The 23,048-nt window shown below is 38.4% G+C and overlaps 1 protein-coding gene across 1 annotated transcript in view; it reads right to left on the bottom strand.

Annotated features, from left to right (window-relative positions):
• crhr2 (corticotropin releasing hormone receptor 2) overlaps positions 1-975 on the bottom strand; it is a 54,886-nt gene extending 53,911 nt beyond the window's left edge. The window contains exons 1-2 of the mRNA XM_075482254.1: positions 789-975; positions 508-627 (exon numbers count right to left, since the gene is read on the bottom strand). Of these exons, the coding sequence (XP_075338369.1) occupies positions 508-627; positions 789-909 (241 nt within the window). The 5' untranslated portion in view covers positions 910-975. The remainder of the gene's footprint in view (positions 1-507; positions 628-788) is intronic.
• Between the last annotated feature and the right edge of the window lie 22,073 nt (positions 976-23,048).

Raw genomic sequence — 23,048 nt, 5'->3', positions numbered from 1 at the left:
ACAGTCTTGATTCTACGGCTAAGAAGGTGTATTTTTGTCAAGCTGCCCTGAAATCTCTATCTTATCTAAGCATTTTCACTTATTTGTGGCAATTATCAAACCCATCCATATGCAATTAATTAAACTCATCACATCCAAAGCTGCTGAGACTTACTCTGACTGATTTTCGGTGGATTTGTCCTTTAACGTTTGAAAAGCGCCTGGGCTCTTTCTCAAGAAGCTGTTGCAGTAACAGCAGGTGTAATGAGTCACACAATGAATAAGCAGCTGGATTGGTTTGCTTTTTGTTGTTACTTATAGTCCTCGATTGAGGTTGTCCCCCATGTTTTCACCTAACATCCTGTTTTTATCATTTCCCCGAAGGCAGCACATCATTATGCAAGCGATAATGATAGCAAATAGTTTTATAACTGACCAGACACTTTCATTTGGTAAGTACAAAATTCAGTTGGATTTTCCAGACAGATTTACATCATGGAACTTTTGTCATCACAGAAAATATCTTACTCGTTGTGTTGTACTTCACCCCATTGATGTACGCTGGGCAGGGTCTCTCTACAATCCTGCCGGTGCTGCTCCGCGGCCAGCAGGTTCCAATCTCATCGGTTGTGGCATTGCAGTATAAACCTTGGGATGAGAAGGAATAGCGTAATAAAACACAAACACAGAAAAAAATAAAAAAAATAAATAAATAAAACTAAAACAGTAAGATGAACACCCTCCCTTTCCCAAGTCAACAAAACCACCTCACAACACTAAACAAGGAAAATAAAGGAATTCCATCTTACCATCAGCGCTCAGCAATGACAGTGAAGCGTTTTCCAAAAAAGTATCATGAAAAGCTTCAAGCAAACTACAATTTAACCCCCCAAGTTCTCCTAATATGATCTCATAAACGGTCGCATCCATGGCGCAAGCTGCCGCTTTTGAGCAATCTGAGAATGATTTCAAGTTCGAGAGGAGATGCGCGCACTGAGCCCAGTGGTGTTCATGGGCATGTGAATCTGACCAACAGTGATGGCAAGTGGAGAGCCCCGCACGCCTTCAGGGAGCGCGTGCCTGTTAGCCAATCACAGCCGCCGATCCGCTCGCCATCCCAGTGAAAGAAACATTCTAAAGTGTGTGGCAGATATGTTCAGTAAAATAAAAAGTACTTGATGGCTGCTGATAGATATTGAACGTCACTTGTCACTCTTATATTCCATAATTCATCTGAATAAATTGTAAGGTTTACACATACATACATACATAAATACATGCATGCATACATACATGCATACATACATACATACATACATATAATAACGCTAGCTCTTAGATCCAAGGACTCAGGCCAGCTGGTCCAGTCCAGAGTCCAGACTAAACATGGAGAAGCAGCATTTAGCTGCTGCAAACAAGTGGAACAAACTGCCAGTGGAGATTAAACTTTCACCAAATGTAGACATTTTTAAATCCAGGTTAAAAACATTTCTTTTCTCATGTGTCTATGCATGAAATCTGCACGATATCTTTTAACTTATCTCGACTGTTGCTTGTTTTTAAATTCGTTTACAAGATTTTATTTGTTTCTCTTTATATTCTTTTATGTATGTCTAATGCTTCTTCCACTCCCTGCTGCAATGCTTTTATTTTATGTAAAGCACTTTGAACTGTTTCTACACGAAACGTGCTATATAAATAAATTTGATTTGATTTGATTTGATTTAATTTAGAAGAAAATCTAGCTATAAATTAATTCAATTACCATCTCATAAATTCTTAACATGACACTTGTCCCTTACTTTGACACCTGTGCCATCAATAAAAAAAAACTTTAGAAAATATAAAAGTGTAGTTTTAAAAGCCGTTATTGAATGCATCAATAAGACCATTCTCAGTTAATTGAAAGGGTCATATTTTCAGATTTGTGTGTACTGTTATGGCAAGCCATTTCAGCATTTAATAAAATCACACTTCCTGTCTGCAATTGCTTTTCATATAGGCAACATTCCTCCTAGTCAAAATTAAATTCTTACATGTCAGAACTGCAAAGAAAGTTTTCCACAAAGCCATTCGTAGTTGGAACCAAGATAGTTTTTACACTTTCTGCATTCAGACTGCATTGGTTTTTGATTCAACACCTAAACAATTACATTTCCAATAACTATACTGCTAAATGAATGCACTGGACATCTTCAATTACACTCTTCTTGTAAAAATGAAAGTCACTTGTTTGGAATCCAGTAGTAACTTGTCATAATGTTTGCTTTGGATATCAAATATAAACACAGCACTTTAGAAGCAAAAATAAGTCTTTGTTGATAGTTGAGTGGTTGCCATAGTTGAAAAAAAACAACAGGGACTTGAAAGGATGCATCTCTGACATCAAGATGACAATTTTCATACCAGCAATCCATCCAAACAACTGGTTGTCTGACACTGAAATAATATTTTGTCCTGCCCACTTTGTGCCTCTGACTCAAGACAGACATTCACTCATCTGCAAAGGTTTAAATTTACTGTAGTTGCTGCAGTTTTTCAGTTGATTGTGCCTTGGGTGATCCGTGTATTTTTTTACAAGTTTGAATTCATGGCTGTCAGTAAGTCTGGAGTACAAACAAAATGCCTTTTTTAATCATGGCTCCACACTGTTAGGATTTAGTTTTGTTGTTTCAGATTTAGTCTGATGTTGCACTTCAGTAAATGTTAGTTGGAGAAGGATTGACTTTTCTAAAAATAGTTTTCCCTTTAACGGCCCCCCTGTAAATGTTCAAATAAGTATGACAGACACAGTAGAATCATAATGTGGGTCAGCACATCCAACACTTAACATTTTCCCAAGGAAACTGTAATAGTAATAGGGTTCAGTGTCTCTTCTAACTACTGACAGTTTTGTTCACTTTTGTGCCAATTTAGCCATGTATTTAAATTAAATGTGTTAGATGAGAATTGAAGCCCTTCACAGCTTGGCAGAAAGTGGTGCATTAGTGAGTGAATCGAATATATAAATGCTTGTCAAGAGGTGAGAAAGATTTTTTTCCGTTTGAAACCAAACTTAAATTCTGAACTCCGACATAAACAGGGTCATGGTTTGCGATATTGTGTTTCGCTTTGTTTTTGGTTTCTTGGTTTACTTTTGCACTTTATTGCCCTGCTTCCTGTTTCATTTCATACCATTTACATACTTACTTATACATCCATGTGTATCCTTTTGTGTTTACTTCCTGTGTCACACCTGATTTCTTTGCTGATCGCCTCACCTGCTGTAATTTACTCCTCAGTATATATCCTCTAGGTTTTCCTTTGTTCATTGCCAGATCATTGTGTTGTTTGCTGCTGTTGTTTTTGTACTCGTCCCATCCGTCATTTCCTTGTTGTTTTGTAAATCAGTCAGTTTGACCACCCTTTGTTCTGTTTAAGTTTATCTTGTAGGTTTTTTTATTATTCCTGCCTGAGCAGGGCCTTTAGTTTAGTTATCAATCAAAGGCCTTAGCCTTTTTTCTTCGCCTGTCCTCGCTTCCTTGGTCCTGCATTTGGGTCGACATCCTCCTGCTCATCCACGTTCCTTGACAAACGGAATAATGCAGTTAATCTCGATTGGCTATTCTCCATTGTTTCCTTATAAAAGCAGCCTAAATTCTGAGCAAAAACAAATAACAAATGAAATAAACAATAACAATGCAATGTTAAAATCTCATCATCTACTTTTGAAGATGACAAGATTATTACTCATATTTTTGTATAGAACTATAAATAATATAGCAAACAAAATATTAAAATGTCTTTTGAAACTGAAAGTTTAATCCTGTCAAAGTGTCTAGACTGGAAATGGATCTCATAACTGGGTATCATGACTATATCATGGCTGTTTACCTTTTAAATCTGAGACATGTGACCTTTTCACCAGCAAGAGGCTTTCTCTCTAAGCAGCATGAAGCACTTTGTCTCATTTTACTGCCCTCCACTTTCACATCATGTAAGAATAGATCTGTCCAGCATTTGAATGTTGATTTGACCATGTGATGAACACATTCCTAATTGCACAGCTAATAATAGAACAGAAAAATGTTAATTCATTCTGTCACAGAAGCTACTCTTGTGTCTACTGCTTTCTGTGATGGTGAGAATTAGAAACAAATGAGAAAAGAAAGTCAGAAAAATGATCATCTGCTACAAAAGATCAATAAGCTACTCATTACAATATTGATGGTAATTACCATGATGTCCATCCGGGGTTCTGTTTGTCTTTATACCTTCAAAGATCAGAAAAATATAATTTTGCCACTAACTGTAAATCAAAGTTCCTGGATGTTTTGAAGAAGAAAAAAGCAGCGGGGGTATACAGATAAACTCAAAAGAAGCAATTTGTTGAGCCGAAAGCAGGTAACCTTGTCTATCACAATGTAAGGGGACGAGATCACTTGATCCCTAAACACATGAGAAATACTGAGCTAAAACCTATAACATCTGATCCATCATTTCTTGCACAAATGTAACTGCAGTTTGTAGCTGGGATATTTTGATCCCTTTGTTTCAGTCGCTGAGTTTGAACTAAACAGAAAACACATCTTTATATTTATTTCAACACAGTTAACAGCAACAAAATTCATCAGCTAAATTAATTTTATCTTGGTCTGAAAAATGTAAATCAGTTGCATAAAACTAAAAAAAAAAAAAACTGGCCAAGTTTATTACAAGCAAGTTTCAACTGAGGCTCAACTAAGATATCTGGCTATTGTCTGGTCATCGCACGTAATGAAAGCCTCACAGACAGGAAGAGTGCTGCATGTTTTTTTTTCATGTTTCTCACTGCTGGCATGATGAAAAATATCTTCATGATGTGCACATAGTTCACAGTTGCATTCTGCAATCTTCAGAATGTGTTTTAAAGGTCCCACGTTTGAGGTCAAATCCAATCTTTGAGCCCCCCCCCCCCCCCTTACACTGTTAGGGCAGAAGCTATTAATTTTGTCTCACTCACTGAAATAAGAAAGGTGTACGCCATAGAGTGGCGTACGACTGGAAGGAAAGTGAACAAGCAATGTAATAACCAACCACGATTTAGAAACAAGATCAGAAAGCTCAGTGTTATAAGTTAGAGTAAAGTAAAGTTTCCTCTTCAACTGGTCTCTGGTTAGGTGAAGGGATGAAACAGCTTCGTTAGGGCTTGGAACAAATAAAAAATATAGTCCAAAGATGGCAATAGGACTTAATTTTTGAAGATGTAAATGAAGTGAATGAAAATGATCTGACCTTTTAACTAAAGCTGAACAAAAGGCTGAACTGTTTATCTGGGTAACCACAGAGGTCTCATTCAGAACATGTCTAACACTGATGCTTGGGCAGAGCAGCAATAGACTGTATGATGCATTCTGCATTTTATTATTTGTCCTTTTTCTATCAAGGTTGAGTTGTCAAAGACTAAATCGAATGAAACTAAAACTTAAAATAATGATCGCATAAAATCTTCAGAAATCATGCAGAAGTCAACCCCAGGGTGTTTCCAGGGTGAAGTCTGTGTGTTTGTGCACATCAATCAACACATTCAACATTCTCACCACGTAATGTGAAAATGTTTTTACACAATAAATGTCATGCTTTGGTTGAACTTCTGAGAATTAATTATGAAGCTCAGATGAGCAATATCTCACAAAAGTTTCGCTGACCCTGCTTGCATGTGTGCAATAGATAAGGGAGTCTGAGTATGTTGATACCCAATAACAGTTCAGCCTAATCCCACAAAGACTGCTGCCACCACCGCTTCTGTGGTGGTTTCTAGTAGGTTGTTGATCGTATGTGGGATTTTTCTAGTGATTCTGAGATGATGGTATAGGATGACTCAAGGTTTTATGTGCTCATATTAGTGTAGACTACGCTCGAAAAGCTGTTTTTTTCTCCCGGCTGGGGAGTGACAAATAATAATAATAAATGTATTGCATATGTGGACTGCAAAAAGTGTTTTTTTTTCTTTGAAATCATCTGTTTTTTTTTAAGTTTTAACATGGTTGCTAACCTAATGGATCACTTGGAACCGTCTTTGTTTTCCCAGAGGTCAAAGACAACAAGAGGTCATAGTAATAACATATGTAAAACGTTAAAAGCAAATACCAGTGAGATATTACGCAGTAAACCGAGGCATTTGATTGAGCTTAGCATGGCGCTCTACAGAAGGGTGCAAAATGGTCCCATGAGTCAGACTAAGAGGGTTTACTTGACTGCAGTATTTAGCTATGAGCTCCTTACTGCACTCAGCAAAAATGACAGCTGCTGAATACATATTCTCATGCCCTGTTGTGCAGGCCTCAGGGTGGGTTAATCAAAGCTTAGAGGCATTTGACAGCTCAACCCAGAAATCACATACTGAGCTCTGCTCAGGTGGCATAAGTGATAGGCCCTGCTCATTTGAATTGTTGTTCATTTGACTGAGGATGGGGGCAGTTGAGTCCAGCTAGTTTATACCACTGCTGCCAACCGTGACACACTCTTGTGAGTCACTCTGACACAAAGTACAAGACCCCGCAGAAATGTACACAGTCCAGATAGAAGACTGAGATTTGAGAGGGAAAAAAAGTATCCAAACATACTGCACAAGCAGGGTATTTGCTCACAAACAAATACTATGTCCATCCACCGAAATTACATCCAGTATACCACACTGACAGTATACCATAGTTATTCTCTGTGCTTGGAACTATTGAGCATTAGTGTCATCAGTAAGATGAGGTGTTTATACAAAGCAGAGTGCATACTTAAAAAAAAATCACATCCCGGCTACTTTCTGTTCATGCTGTTTCTTTCTGCCAAAATGATCCAGAAGTATTCACTGTTGTATCACCAAACTTGATGCCGTTTCTTTTTCCATGCTGTGAGACTACTGAATTCCTTTTCTACACACCAGCATGAAAAATGTTTTCATTTCCAAATTTCATCAATTATTAATTAATTTGGAACTTTTTGTTTTCCAGTGAGTACCATAAAGCAACAACATCTATAATTTTGTGATGAACTTTTGTCATGTAATGACAGAATAACTGAATCTTAAATCGATGGAAAACAGTGGAAATCTTTTTACCTCTCTCTTCGGTCCGAACTAAGTGGTACATAAAGTGATCACCACATCCTTTACTTCGATTTAATTGTTTAGAAAGACTTTCATGTTTAGATAGCTTAAATTACTTCTCTGAGAACTGAGGTAAGTAGCTGTACTACAATCGAAATGCTAAATTGAATGAGCTGTTGTCACTCGTATCTTTGCTAATATCTGCCTGCACTTCAAAGCAAAGCTTTTTTTCTAAGTGGAGCCTTGTCGAATTCAAGGTGTTATCATAAGCAACAAATTGCACTTGCATAATGAAGGGTGAATGGAAATCTCATATCTTTTCAAAATGGCTCGTAAAAGCAGGTCATTAAAGTGGGCTAAGCTCCACATGAGATTCTTCTGCTTTTGCCTTTGCATTACAAATTAATAAACAGTTTTGCACTATTGATGCTGCTTGTGTGTCACATCACTTTGATGAGTTGTACATTTTCAAGTCCCACGCTGTGAGTCAGCACACAACTTGAAGCAGATGCATTTTGTCTGCATATAGTGTACAAATGAAGAAAACATCCTATGGTTTTGAACTAGGAAATAATTAGCGAAACTATCGGTTCAAAGTGTTTTTGAAAGTTTTCAGCCATCGCAGTGGAACTCTTTTTGTGGTAACAGCAGTAAAATAATATGGTGTGGAATAATGATTGCTACTGCCCTATATTGGTGCAAGTGAAAGGCAGCCAAGCTGTCTTTATTGGTTGGTTTACATTTGGATCCGTGAGGCTTAGAGTACACCAGCTCCTCCTCCATTTTGAGAGGAGCCAGTTAAGGTAGGTGAAAAGTTTGTATCCTTAAGCGGTTTACCTGACACATACAGCTGAGCGGAAGTTGTGAGGTTGACCTAGGTCTGACTTTAGGGATTAAATATCTTTGCAGCCCTGGGAGCAACAGGGCATTCATGTGGAGGAGTTGAAGGAATTGGCTAAAGACAGACGGAAACATTTGCATTCCTTTGATAATTTGGAGAGCTGGGTTTCAGTAGAGTTTTCTTTGCCTGTCCAAAACAAAACAATTCAGTGGACAAATCCATGTGGTCATAAAAGTCATTGGTCAAACTCTCATGTGCAGAGAGTAATGCACACAACCTGTGATGACATTCTCATTGCACCAAACTGGAGAGATGTGCACTCAAAATATAACAGCCCTGTAAGCCATTTGGAGAATGAATTTTACTACACAGGGAAATATGGTTGTGAATATGACATGAACTAGTTTCACGTGTTCTTGAACACTTTCTTTCATCAGTACCGTATCCAGTGGAGTGAGATGGCTTTCCAGACCACTCCAGCTCATGGCTTTAACTGAAGCATATAAAACTGGACAGGCAGCCCTGGAGCTCACCAAAGCAAAAAGTGTGCCACCTGCTCTGTGGTTAGTGAGGAAGAGTGAATATTCAAACTCAAAATTTGGCAAATTAAGGTCAACCTTTATTGTAATCCTGCAGAAGCTCAAATGAAAAAAAAAAATAAATAAATAAATATAAATCAACAATATTTATTTGCTACATTAAGTACAAAAGTGAAAGGGATATATTCTTCGTAAGTTAGATCCCAAGCATCATAATTTTACAGTAGCAGTCAAATCAGTAGTCATGCAGGAATATGCCCCTGAAGCGCATACTCCAGTGGTGAAAGAATGATGAAATCCTCTGGTGAGAATGGGAATAGATGTGATGTGGCACAGATTTCCAGATTCGCTGCACAGTACAGCAGAGTATTGTGTTGTTTTCCCCTTCCGGTTGGAAAGTCATGGCTACGTATTATTGAAATATCATTGTTGTAAAAAAGTAGAAGATGTTCAATACTTGTTACAGATTATATTCCATGAAATATGTTACAAATCAGCAATAAAACCAAACAGCAAGAGGGTTCCTGGTTCAAATCTCATTTGGACTCTTTCTGTGTGGAGTCTGCACGTGCTTCTTTTGCATGCGTGGGTTCTCTCCGTGTACTCTGGCTTCCTCCCACTGTCGATCACTGTTAACCAAAGGTGTGATCGTGAGCGTGCAGGGTTGTTTGTCTCTCTCTGTATTGTTCCAGTAATGGACAGGCAATCTATTCAGGGTTAATCCCGCTTCTTGCCTACTGGCAGCTGGGATAGGCTCCAGCTCTTCTGTAAACCTGAATTGGATAAAGCAGATATAGAAAATGGATGAATAGATGGATTGATGTTATAAATCACTTCTTCCTGGTATGTCTTACCATTTCCTATTAAGACCCTCTGAGTTATGTAAGCCAAGTATCAAATTGATTTGCTAACTTCTACATGTCCAAGTATCCAATTTGCCAATGAGCCATTAAATACATGCATTTTAAAATCTGTATATGAGTTCTGTTTTTTCTCAGAGTGAGCATGATTTTTTAAATTTATTTTCTTTTACCATCCTCTGTCTGGATGTAATATGCTTTTTATATCATTACTGCCATGTAAATGTACTTGTAAGTATGTGCATCTGGTTGAAATATATCCCACTTTAAGTCTTTTATAGAAAGGATGACCTGAGTTCAGTTGCTCACAAATGTTTCTCTCACACCTCGACAAAATTGCTCATATGAAGTAATTTAATGTCAGGGTGGACTTAATGGAGCTTGTGGTTTAAATGAGCCAGACTTGCTGCTGCTTTGTTAATGTTTTCTGCAAACTCAAGGATGAACTGAACATAATGGAACACTGGAATAAAAAACAGTTTAACCGCTCTTCCCCAAAGGCAAAAACAAAGTTCATTTTGTGAATTAAAATAATTATTCAAACACAGTTTGAAAGCATAGCTGACAGCTAAATGAAGCTTTGATTTAGTTACAGAATACAATTCAACATTTTTTAATTTCACAGAAATCAGCCTCTCTGTTATTCCATTCACTGATATTTGTTTATTGCTGCCAGTTGGATGCACTGTTGGGGAAAGTATGACATTATACTGTATTTCTTCATTAAACTAAAGGTACGAATTCCAGTAAACAATTTTTCCCATAGGCTATATATGAATGCTGTATAATAAGGGAAGTGTCACTCTTTCAGGCTTCTTGTGAGGCTGCTTGTGAACTGGCATGTTTCAATTCAATTCAGTTTTATTTATATAGCGCCAAATACAACAAATGTCCTCTCAAGGCACTTAGATAATAAAGTCCAATTCAAGCCAATTGGAATTCAATTAATTGTAATCATAATTATTCATAAAATAATCCAATCTGTTCATATTCATGTTCATATTCATGTCAGGCACTATATCTTCTCACAGAAGAAGAAGAGAGATGTTGATCACAGCCACTTATTTTCCCAGAAGCTTAGTCCATCATAAGCTTCCTAATATTTCAACCCACAACGGCACGCCTTAAGTGCCTTCATGGAATTGCTTGAAAAAGAGGATAGCCTTTTGGGATATCACTCCTGCCGCCTCAAATTAACCTTGTGCAAAATGTTTTTATTTCTTAGGCATTTATGGGTAATATTTTGCACTATACTTTGAGAAACTGTATTTTTTGATGGTGTGTTTTGCTAAAGACATGGAGCTCAGTGACAACACAACGTGACAGAAAAGTCACAGTAATTGCAAACGCTTCAGATTCAGTTTAAGTAATATTGCTACATAGTGCTTTTAGGTCAATGAAACCAGAAGATTGGGATGGTCATGATCCTCTCAGAACTCTCATTCAATACTTAACATATAGCTCACTCTTGCTCTATATGAGCAAGAGGGAGCTCTTCAATGTGCAATTTGAGGTGAAATTACTGCATGTGACCTTGGCCATGTGGTGTCCCCAGGTCTTTATGTTAAGTTAAAAGTGGAGTATCTCTGCAAACGTCACCCTGGACAGAGATACATTGAGTTATCTTCAAAAAGTCTGTATTGCTGCTATATAAAATGTTAAACACTGTAAGCATTGATGGTTGCTTTGGCTTGCCAGACAGAGGAAGATTATATTCATGCACAGAATTACTTGAGATCTCCCCCATGCATTTTTTTTTCTGTTTGTTTTTGGTCTTATATTTTCACAGTTGACGATATGGATCATCAGTGAGAAGTAAATTATAAATAGTTGCCATCCAGATTTATTGTTACATTATTCTATACCCTAAGCTCACAATATTCACAAAAGACAAATAATTTGTTCACATGGCAATATATGCATTGTAAAAACATCCAATACATTGAAAAAGATTATTTCAGGTGCAAAAAGTCACATCATACACAAAGAGACAACCAAGGCTTACAGCAAAACATACAGTCACACAGGAGTTTTTGTCCACTGACATGATTTTATCATATTTTTATTTTAGCAATTTTCCATGCTAGTGCAAACCAAACTAAATATGCAGAGAAACATACCGTCACCTCACTTTGTGAAATATTATCGAAATAATCATTGCATCACATTTAACAGGCAAAAAAGTCTTAACTTGGAGGACAAATGATGTGGCTAGACACAAATATTTCATAGATAAATTTAGTTTGACTGGAATTCCAGCCACTGCCGTTTTAAAATATTCTTTCCTTGAAATGTTTTGGATTCAGTCACTGTTACCAAAAGTTTTGCATTACTGAGTTTTCAATTACTCTTTCATCACCGTTTTATACATTGTGAACTAACTGGCTAATGTAAGGCATTTAAAACAACTTGGTGAATGATGATCGTTCCCCTCAGCTACACGCACATAATGTGTTGGACATACAAAGGACATACATTACCTCTGACAAAAAGCTGGGTTGGGTGGCAAGAAAAAAAGTAAAGAAACACCAAGCAACAAAAACAAAAATCCCAACATGTGCAAAGAGACAGCAGTACTGCAAAACACATAATACATCCAAATCAAGCATTTGCTTTTTTCAAGTTTAATGTGTATTCACATTTCATTAATTTTCAAACGAATATATGTTTATTTTTGTCAAATATTTTCTTCAGATACAATGGTTTGAACCTGCTAAACCACCACATCCGGACGGAGCAACAAAACTGAAAAAAGGATTTATCTTGTTTATAATGCATGGCAAATGTGGCATTGAAACTACAGCTCCAGCAGATACCACACCAAGGCCCATTTGCCAGCGGAATCCTGGTGAAGCCCAGTGTTTGCTCCTCTTTTTAATATTTTGATCTGTAGCTAGGGGGATAGCTAGTCCCCTATCATGTTTAGTACCTCACTTGTGGGTCTGATGTTTATATTGTATTCATACATTTACCAAAATTTGAGGCCACATTGTAATCCGAAGGCATATGTTTAGCACAGTCACTTACTATAACTTTACTATTCTATGACCTGAGATTGTATTACAAAATGTTTGGCCGTATCATATGCACAGTCACAAAGACTGTCTCCAAGAACAGTCACATTCTATGTCATCAACTCAATTTACTTCATCACATTAATTAAGGACGGAATGACTGACAGAGGCTGGGGTCTTTGCAATCTGTATTTTAGATAATAGAGGTGATACTTTTGGCACAAGCTGTCATCTGTCCGGAAAAGTAATCCTACATTCCCTATACCTTTGACCAGATCTCATTATCCAAGAGGTTTCCCTTTGCACTTGACTCAGAAGTGAAAGCATGCAGGCCAGGAGGCTGAGGCAGGCTTAAGAGGATTTTTAATAGAAGCCATGATGGTTATTTGAGAGCCTGAACAAGCAGAAGAAAATCCGATCAGAGTAATATGCCACATTCCCTCACTATCTCATAGTACCAGGAGTGAAATGAAATAGATGCGCTCATGTAAGCTATTTGCATTCTGCTGTATAAAACTCATTCTTGCCTGGTGTCACTGATCTCAGTTTTTTCATGCTAGACTTTTGATGAACCAGTTTCTCATTTCTTAGTGATTATGTGATCATGATCATGTTAGCAGAACATTAGCATGCAACTTCACTAAGCATATAGAACCAGGTTAAAATGGTCACTTTTGCATCCTCACCATGACCTAGATTGCATGTTTCAATGCAATATCCTGTCTCCACCATCCTGGATATTCTACAGTTTAATTAATCTAAAAGCCACATGATTGCAGGAAAGTCATGGTGAAGCTTTTAAATCCCTAATCCAAAAAAAGTCTGTTTATATTGATTTGTTTTTCTAGATATACTAGATCTAACAGACCAAATGTATGATAATTGTCCAAGACTTATTTTATGTTAGATGTGCAACATATCAGCTCAGACATCCCATCTGAGCAGAGATTTAAAGCTGCAGTCTGCAACTCTTTTTTAAGCATAATTCCTGGAACTGTCCGGGGATTCTGAAAGTAGTACATTAAATACCCCAATACAAAAAAAAATGAGTTCTCTAGGTCCCCTATATGTCCCGCTAGGTCCCTCCAAAGCCAGCAGGTTTGTTTACAAAATTGCAGACCGGACCGGTAAAAGGTAACCAATCAGGTTACGAGCTGGGCTCTGCTGCCTGTAAATCACCGATTGTGCACGCGCGATACAAGGTAGGCTCGTCCCCACGCTTATTTATCTAGACTATTGAACTTCATTACGGGCTAGTCTACTTACTGTGTCTTCCATGATCGCAAATGACAGGTGAGTTGATGAATGAGGAGTCGTGTAAGCGCATCTGGCGTGCACGTAGACGTGCACGAGTTCTCATGTGTTTTGAAGGGGCGGGACAGGAAGTTGAATAACTTTTTATTTTTCGGTTAAAAAATAAGCATTTCTTGCATTTTGCGACTACGGAGGTCACCGTTTTCAACTTCAAGCGTTCTGATAGATCATGTAAACTCTTAAAATGCCAAAAAGTAGGACTTTACGTATGACAACAACAAATCTTGCAGACTGCAGCTTTAATCTGGGGTGTTCTTCAAATAAAGCCCCTCCACCTTTTAAGTTTCATGATAGCAGCAGTTTGCACTTTGTATGTATTTTTACACATTTTATCCAAGGATGTAAAGATTTCTCATCACAAATAATCTGGAAGATAAACAAATGTGAATGGAGTTCAGGAAGACACTGACATTATCTTACCTTGTTCTTTCTTTGGTAGTAAAACTGTTCATGGCTTAAGCTTTTATTCACTTTTTTTTTTTTAATGCACCATGAAGAGAAAGCTCCACGAGACTCTGATAAGCAGTATTTTGAATTGTGATTTCCTTGCCGTCTGCCATCTGCTGTCTTGCTAGTACCACAGAAAAAACATTTCACCTTCAGACCTTATTTCCCCCAGAGTTAGGCCCATGTCAGAGAGAGAATCTCTAGAAACACAGCAAATAAAAATAGATCTGAATTTCTTCCCGTGTGTTATCACAGATCGCATGCAAAGTAGAAGGTAGGAGAAAGTAGATGCAGACTGAGACTCAGGAAAAGCTAAGTGGAGATCCTTTACCAAATAACTCAGACGCAAGAATGAAGAAATGTATCAGTTTCATGACAAAAGCAGCAGAAATGTACAACAAGTGATATAGATTCATAATCAAGCACTCACCTTACATTTGGGTTAGTTTGTGTCTTTATTATGTTTGTTTTCTCACCAAGAGACACCTCAGATGTTGTACGTGCTATGTGCAGGAGCCACTCAATTTTTTAATCACATCGCCTTCTGCTACCATTAACACTGGAACCATTTTAGGCTTCACCTTGCAAATTTGTTCATAATTGCTTCTTCAGCTCCCTGTTACTTCTCAGTGCTCTCTCTCCCTGATTGTTTTTGTTATTTTTTTTTTGTTTTTTTCATTTGCTTTTTAATCTCCACTATGTCTGGTTTGTTGACCGGTGCTGCTTTAGCCATAAACTGATGTCCCACAGGAAATTAGCTCTGATGTCCTCAAACAATGTCCCATTGGAACATGGGAACAACAAAAGTTCTTGTACACTATTCCGGCCACTTGGCAATGTCTTTCAGAATACAGTCTTCCAGCTAATGGTCCACCTGGGTCCTGCCTCTATGGATCTGGGATGTTCTTATGCTGCCATGACCAGAGCCTCCGGGCTGTCCTTCAGGTTCTCCCTTTCTTGCCATTGTAAGAATTAAAAAGAAATAATTACTTGCTCTGTCTGCCAAATACACATTCTCTTGCCTCTTTCTGCCAGAGGTACTCTCCTAGTTTACAGTTCATCCTGGTGGGCCATCTTCCTCATGTACTTATGAATGATGCACTTTTTTTCTGCCTGGATAATGGCTCTGACACTCACTACACGATCAACACCCCCTCCCCCACCACTACACACACACACACACACACACACCTCCCTTGAGCTACGGCTACACGAAAACGAAACGAGTTTTTTTTTTGAAAACGGGTATGACCACACGGCAACGCGCTGCTGTAAAAACTCAGGTCCAGACAAAAATGGATGAAAACGCTGAAACGATGCAGTACACACGCCACTGTGTCACGCCACGCTGTGAGACAATAGAGAAGTGTTAAAATTGGCTCACAGCGTCAACGTTTGACTGACGCAAAAACGTTTTAGCTGTAACAATAGAAACGAAACGAGGCCGCTTTCAAACTTTCCCACTCTGGAACCCGTTCTCAAAAACTATCGTTTTGGGGTAGTGGGAACGCCGGCTCCGTGTGGCCGCGACAGCCAAACGATAAGAAAAAGTATCGTTTACAGTGAAAAACGTTTTCGTGTAGCTGTAGTCTCAGGGTGCCAGACTGTGCAGTGTGGAGAGTTCATAGCTTGACATTGTTGGCAACTATCTCCTCTTGTGACCAGCTTACCATCTGATGACTATATACATATGGATCGCAACCCTATCATTAAGATGGCAGCACTTATTTTACCCTCTGGGGGTTTCGGGCACATAGCACAACAGGACCATTCCAAAAAAGGGAAATTAAAGAAAAAGGAAAAACAAAAGACAAACATTGCTCACATGAATAATAAATTATTTTACATTACTATGTCATATGTGGTATTTTCTGCACATAATAGAGACTTTTGCGCTTTAAACCCAGCCTTTTTGGCAGTCAGTGTTACCTCACAGACAACATATGGTGAAACTGCATCAAGTCTGGGAACAACTGCTGTTTTAAAGACAAACTCATGTTCCTTTTCTTGTTGTTCCATAGCCCCGCAAGTAGCATAGCTCACACAAATGTGAAGCAAACATGTAAATCCACTTTTAAGCTTTGTCATCCATAAAAACAAAACATCTGCTAACATAACATACCAAATGACAGGTCAAAGCTAGAGACATATAGAATAAGAGACACAATGAGGTGATGATACAACACTGACAAATACATAAATATAAAATAATGTTTTTGGATTCTTTATTCAACTCAATCCATGCGTCAGTGGAGACTTTATTTCTACAATTATTTAAGAAAAAGCACAGTTATACAACGTCTTTTAGACAATGCCATCCACAAGACATAAGAATACTATCTATTCTGTGAATGTCTTATCTAAGTCTGTAAAGAAGATTTAAAGTAGAGCTTAAAGTAAAGTAATAAGCACTTTATTTGACTGTTATAAAACTATTGAAGCCCATGTATCAAACAGGCAAAAGTGAAAAAAAAAGAAGTAGAAAAGTGAGCATCACAGCACTTTACGCAGACTAAGTGTATTGGTTCAATAGATTCAGTTTAATGACTTTTAATTTAAGAAAAAGACAAGATCTTTTTTCAGGAAGTGGTTCATATTGTGGATGACGCCGCTCTGTGTGGACTTTGCTTGTTCTACCATGTTCATGCTCTCTCCTGGTACTCTAGCTTCCTCCCACAGTTAAAACAACATCCATATTCCATTGACCCTCGCAGCAACAATGAGCAGGCGTAGTTGTTTGTCACTGTACTGACCCTGTGATGGTCGGGCAAACTGCTGGGAAAGGCTCCAGCCCCTCATGATCCTCCTTAGAATGAAATCGGTATGGAAAAAGAATGAATTTCAATAACTGAATATGAAAGATACTGTGTGGCACCTTCCATGCTAACCACATTTCCACAGTTTCCGGTCTCATTAATGTCTTGATGCTAAGACAGTGATAAACTGTCTTAGCATCAATACACTGAGGCTTGATTCGTAAGTTGTCTGCACACTTTGCCAAGTCATCAAATCACCTTTTACATGAGAGCTGATTTCTGACTAAAAAAAGAAAAACTTTGTGGCACACTTTGACATATATTACAAATTGAAGGTGGGGTCTGTGATGTTTTCTGGAGAATTTTTTATCATATTGTCTGAAAACCTCCTCACGACCCCATTGCACCCTCTAAAATAGAATGTTTGGAAAAAAAACTAAATCTTTTAGTCCAGGGGTCTTCAACGTTTTTCAGGCCAGGGACCCCCAAACTGATGGAGAGTTGGAGCAGGGACCCCCCTACTATTTATATGGCATACAATTGTGTTTTATATTTAACAGGGCCTAGTACCGTGTATAAACATAGCTACTCTGTTATTGTACATTCAATACTAAGCTATTCAAATAATACACAGGTTAATATATTCATGTTTTTATTTTAAACATGTGCAAGGTACAGGGTGGCCGTGCCACTGCCATTTATAAACAAACATCTTGCAGACCACACTGAGCTATTCAAATAATCCACAGATTTTAACTTTAAACATGCATGTAGATGGGACAATGAATCCTCAAACCATTTGTGGATGGCACACGTTTGCACACAATTTGTGAGAAAAAACTGTTTGAAAAAATAAATAAATAAATAAATGCATTTTTTTTTAAATGTTAAAAATCGTCTAATGAACCAAAGATTTTGCGAACCCCCTGCAGTACCTCTGCGGACCCCCTGTTGAAGACCTCTGTTTTAGTCCATTGTAGAGGGTGTAGCAAGAGGAAATGTCTGACCGATAGAAGTAATGATGAGAGTTACTTCTATTGGATTCTGACACGCCAATCAACCGTCAGCCCCCCTCACCCCTCCCCCCTGCGCGTTCACAGACTCGTGACTCGTTCATGTGTTTTGAAGGCGTGGTTTCGAGGGGTGGGCTGAAGGGAGAGGCAAGGTTGTGTATTTTCAAAAATATAGCTTGCAGGAACCGTTTTTCCAAGATCTCATACCCCACCTTTAAATATTTAAAATACAACTTTAATGTGATCAACACAATTACAATAGCCTACCTGGTTAGATTTATGAGGTATGGAAATAATTTCCCCTTTTTGCCTCAAAATCTAAATCCAGGATATGGCAGCAACATCAATTAAAACTGAGGCTGAGTTTGTTGCTGACAGCTATTCACATAATGATCCTGGATCGTCGATGCATGGCATTTTTCACTGTAACCGATAACTTTTGCTTATCGTTTGCCTGTCGCGGCCACACGGAACCGGCGTTCCCACTACCCCAAAACGATAGGTTCCAGAGTGGGAAGATCTGAGAACGGCGTCGTTTTGTTTCCATTGTTACAGCCAAAACGATTTCGTTTACATCTGTGTCACAGCCACATGGCCAACGCCAGCGACGTATACACATACGTCAGTGACCAGAACAAAAAGCGGCTTCCATTCAAAATCTGGAAGAAGCAGACAACACAACAAGGGCAGACAGCGATCATCAAGGACCCCACAACATTGATTGCAGCACTGCTGCAGACACTGCTAACTACAGCGGCATTGTTAAAGGAACAACGTGAGCTTCGCGCTGGTAGAAGTAGGGGCGTACACGCATGCGCTTTGCTTCTTCTATTGTTCTGGTGTAACCGGTGGGGGTGGCTTACAGCGCACCTTAGGGGTGCAACGGATCAAAAATCTCACGGTTCGGATCGTTCCTCGGATCAGAGTCACGGATAGGATCATTTTTCGGATCAGCAAAAAAAATAAATATTAAAATAAATAAAAAATAGAAAAGACAAATAAACATGTTTTGTCTTTTTGTTTATTAACACTTTTAAATTATTAAATTGAAATATATAAAATCAACTTAAAGTGCACAATTAACATCTTCTTTTCAACATAATCAAAGAAAAACAACTTAAAGTGCAACATAAAAACACACCGATAGCGTTTGTGATCGCTTTAGCCCGGTCAGATTGTGAAGGAAGGGGCTGCCTAAAGGCCGCAGTGATGAGCGGTTGTTCACCCGCTTTCGGTTTCACTCCTGTCAGTGAAACACCGGGGTGATGTCGCTGCAAAGTCTGCACCGAAGTCTAGCCTACTTTTATTTTCCATGCCCACTGTTCTACATGTTTTACGCTGAGGACAATAAATCACAAACGAGCCACAAACGAGGGAACTGTTGTAGACTTTTACCCAGAGCGTGGAAAGTAGCTCTGTCCCTGGAAACTAGCAGGAACGGTAACGGCTGTGTGAGGACTGAACATGCGCACAATTTTTTTTTTCATAAAGCAATCCGCGGATCATGTGTGTGCCGAACCGAAATAATTAATCCGAACGGATCACGGATCAATGATGATCCGTTGCACCACCAGCGCACCTAGAGGTGTTTTCGTGTGTACTGCATCGTTTTCAGCAAGCGTCGCGTTTCCATGTGGACACAGAAGCTTCCCTGTGTGGTCGCAATCATTTTCGTACCCGTTTTCAAAAAAAACCTTGTTTCGTTTTCGTGTAGCCGTAGCCTAAGAGCCACATTACTGTCTGGCAAAAAAGCAGTGGGGAAAAAAACTGCCTGGGTTGACTTTCACAACCCATTTAGTCCACCTTTTATATATCCTTGTCTTTTTACCTCACACTGCAATGTGCAAAGCTACCGTTAATTTATCTGAAAGACGTAGGGGGGGCCTTTGGCCCCCTGCTCTGATTATAATTGAACAATTTAGCTTCCAGTGCTTGCACATGTGAGTAGAAATTATAGCCGACTGATTTTCTATGTTTTCATTTTGTTTATTTATCCATCTATTAATCCGTTTTCTATACCCGCTGAATCCGTCGGTCGGGTTGCAGGGGGGCTGGAGCCTATCCCAGCTATCATCGGGCAAGAGGCTTGTTTATTTATCTATTTTGTATTTTGATATGACCACTTTCAGTCAGGGAGAAAGATAATGTTTTGACATCTTTTAGTAGTTTTCTTTAAATATTGAGTCACAACATGTTCCCAATATTTCTTATGAATCAAGATTAAATACACGTCAGATGTGTCACTGTCTTTGAGCACCATTTATTGTTGCAAACAGAGTTTCTCAGGAGTGCCTTGATGGAATTGGGCTGAAACACCCACATGGACACTGGGGTTAAAAAATAAAAAACTTTTGAACAAAATCATTTCCCGGCCAGAGAAAGATATGGATGATGAAGTGCAAGTCTACTGGTTGGTGAAGTAGTAAAGCTGTTATTTCAAGTATGGTGCATTTTGTGCTAATGACACATAGACAGTCACTTTCTTTGTAGGTAAGCCATATATTTTTGTTTTTTTACTTCAATTTGTCTCTTTCCTGTGAGATTAATCACATTTGTTCCCTTGTGTTTTTTTTTTTTTTTTTTTTTTTGTGTCTATATTTGGATACAGTACATCCCGATCCAAATTACAAAAACAGTTGGCACGATGGGACCACTGATTATCAGAGATATGTAGTCTATTTCAGTGTGACTATAAAAGGCTTTTGTTATGTAACATAAAAAAGGAGCATTAAATGAATAATTCCCCAATCAGTCTCCCCGTGGTTGCAGTAAGGAGGTTATTTTAGGCATTCCACAAATTAACAACCCGTCACATTTTAATGGTTAAATGCAGCAAATCTTCCTTTAGCCTGTGGCCCTAATCTTTTGATCTGTAATCTGACTCCGTGGCACTATTCTATCACAGGACACACACTGTAACATTAATGGCTTCATCAATCCATTAAATTGACTGCTTCTGTCCGTCAGACATGGATGCTTTTAATTTAATGTTCCTCGTGACGGTATTCAGGCATACCATTAACAGTGACGCACACCCATGGTGTGCATGGGAAATTTGCCATTCATATGTGAGAGGACAGTGCATGTCATTTTGAAGTAACAGTTCATATTAGTTTAATTAAAGGCGAATTGCTGTGTTTCCATCGACTTTTGGTATCAGCTGAAAATACTGCTTTTCTACATATTCAAGCTTGTTGATCAGCCAAAATAATCATAACAAGTATATCATTGCATTTGCAGTGAGCAATGTAGGGGTTGTCACCTCTAAAATGTGTTAAGCGTTATGTCATGTCACTAATGCTGTCTCCTCTGTGAGGAGAGGTTGCAACTATCGCTTGACTCGTACATGGTAGTGAACATTAATCCCATCAGAGTTTTTGCTTGTTCATTTGGGTCAAGCATTGTGATGAAACTCTTTGCTTTTAGCACCGCAGCTTGGGGAAAGCCTTTGAGTAAGAAAGTCTGGGCAGCATTAGTTATTCAATGATGCAATCAGTGTAATTCCAGCTAAAAGATTATCATATTCCAAATTTATTACCCATCACCATTGTCTGTACATCTCTGCTTATGCAACTGTGTGCAGTTGTGTTGAAAGTTATATGAAAATAATGGAAAAGTACAAACAGCTATATGACTCACTCACAAAAGAGAAAATTCTCTAGTGGATGGATGGAGTCTCCATCCACATATTTATAACACAATCCATTCACGCTATCCCTAAAGATATCTACCCCGCTTCTCTCTGTAACACTTCGATTTTCTTTTTGTCAGCTGTTTTTTAAACTCTTATTTCATTATCTATCTATAACAATTACATACGTTTCCTAATTTAAACTACAGTAATATACTTTCTTCTAAGGGATTAATAAAGTATTATTAAATTGAATTGAACTGAATTGAACATCCCTGTGGGCCATGGGTGAGGACTTACCCCTAATATGCGTGATTAGGTATGCTTTGTTAATGTATCACAGCCATGTTTGCAAAATATCCAGATGTTAGTATTTGACATAAGGAGTCTTTAAAATATTACAACTATTGAGCCTTTAAAGTTCTGATCAGGGGTAGGCTTTACTGTTATGAAAGGTAGGCATAAGTGCTGTGGGCAAGGAACAGGCTGATATAACTGATATAATAAGGCTTATTATTTTAAGAGTTTTTGTTTAATCAAACTTCCCTGGTTAGAAACTCAAGAAACAAACTACAATTTACATGTTTTTCATAAATGTATGTGTCACTGTTAGTTAAGCTAACTCAGTTGACACCACTAAAAAGCAAGCAAGCAAAGTAACTTTCTCATAAAGCACCTTACATGTCACTGATACTTTCCCTGGTCTCACTAAACTCTGACTCAGAGCACTGAATTGGTTGCTCCGTGTTACTCTGACTGTTGCCTTCACCCCCTGCGTGTCACCACCAACACTGGAGAAAAAGTAGTTGCAGCACCGAAAGAAAAGTTAGTCATTTGAAGACATTGTGATGAACCTGCCTCCATCTCGTTCTTTTTATCTCTGGAATTTTCTGCCCCACCTTTACATTTCGGCACAAGTTGTTTTTTATCCATCACTCAGCATGATGGACAGCAGCATGAGAAAGGGTTTGAGACAAACTCTTAAGAATTATGTTAATTGTCTTAAAGTTAGATAAAAAAAAAAGCCAATTGTTGAAAAGCCCCCTTTCCGGAGCCCACATATCTTCCCAACCTAGGACGATAATCGCAAGGTGTCACAGTGAATGGATGGTAGTAATGACTATTTGACATCTCCCAGCAGTTAGACAGCTATCCACCTATCGGTATATTTGTAGAGACAAATTGAAGCTCGCCTGCAGCTTTTGTGTCAAACATTATTCTATGCTTCCTGACAAATTATCCTATCCTTTTTTGAGGGCACATTTGCAACATTGGAATCATTTAAACCTGCCATGGTTTTACAATCAAAAAAGGATGAATATGTACGATGGGACGTTTGCTCTTCATTCAATACAATAAATACTTCTAATATCTCTGGCAAAGATCTCCAACTCTTTTGAATAAATGTTTGGTTTGTATAGGTTTTTAGTTTGTTTGGCATCATGTTATCATTCTCCAACTGCTTCCAACAGATACTGCACTTGAACTAAGGGCTGTTGAAATCCTTTGTCGAGCTAAAGGCAAAAGACAGGTAGCTTAGATACTGTCTTTTCCCTAGTTTTCTCCACTTGTTCAGGTGATGGGTCGTTTACAT

This window comes from Odontesthes bonariensis, chromosome 14 (assembly GCF_027942865.1).
Source record: "Odontesthes bonariensis isolate fOdoBon6 chromosome 14, fOdoBon6.hap1, whole genome shotgun sequence".
Taxonomy (NCBI): domain Eukaryota; kingdom Metazoa; phylum Chordata; class Actinopteri; order Atheriniformes; family Atherinopsidae; genus Odontesthes; species Odontesthes bonariensis.
This window is presented reverse-complemented; position numbering and strand designations above follow the sequence as displayed.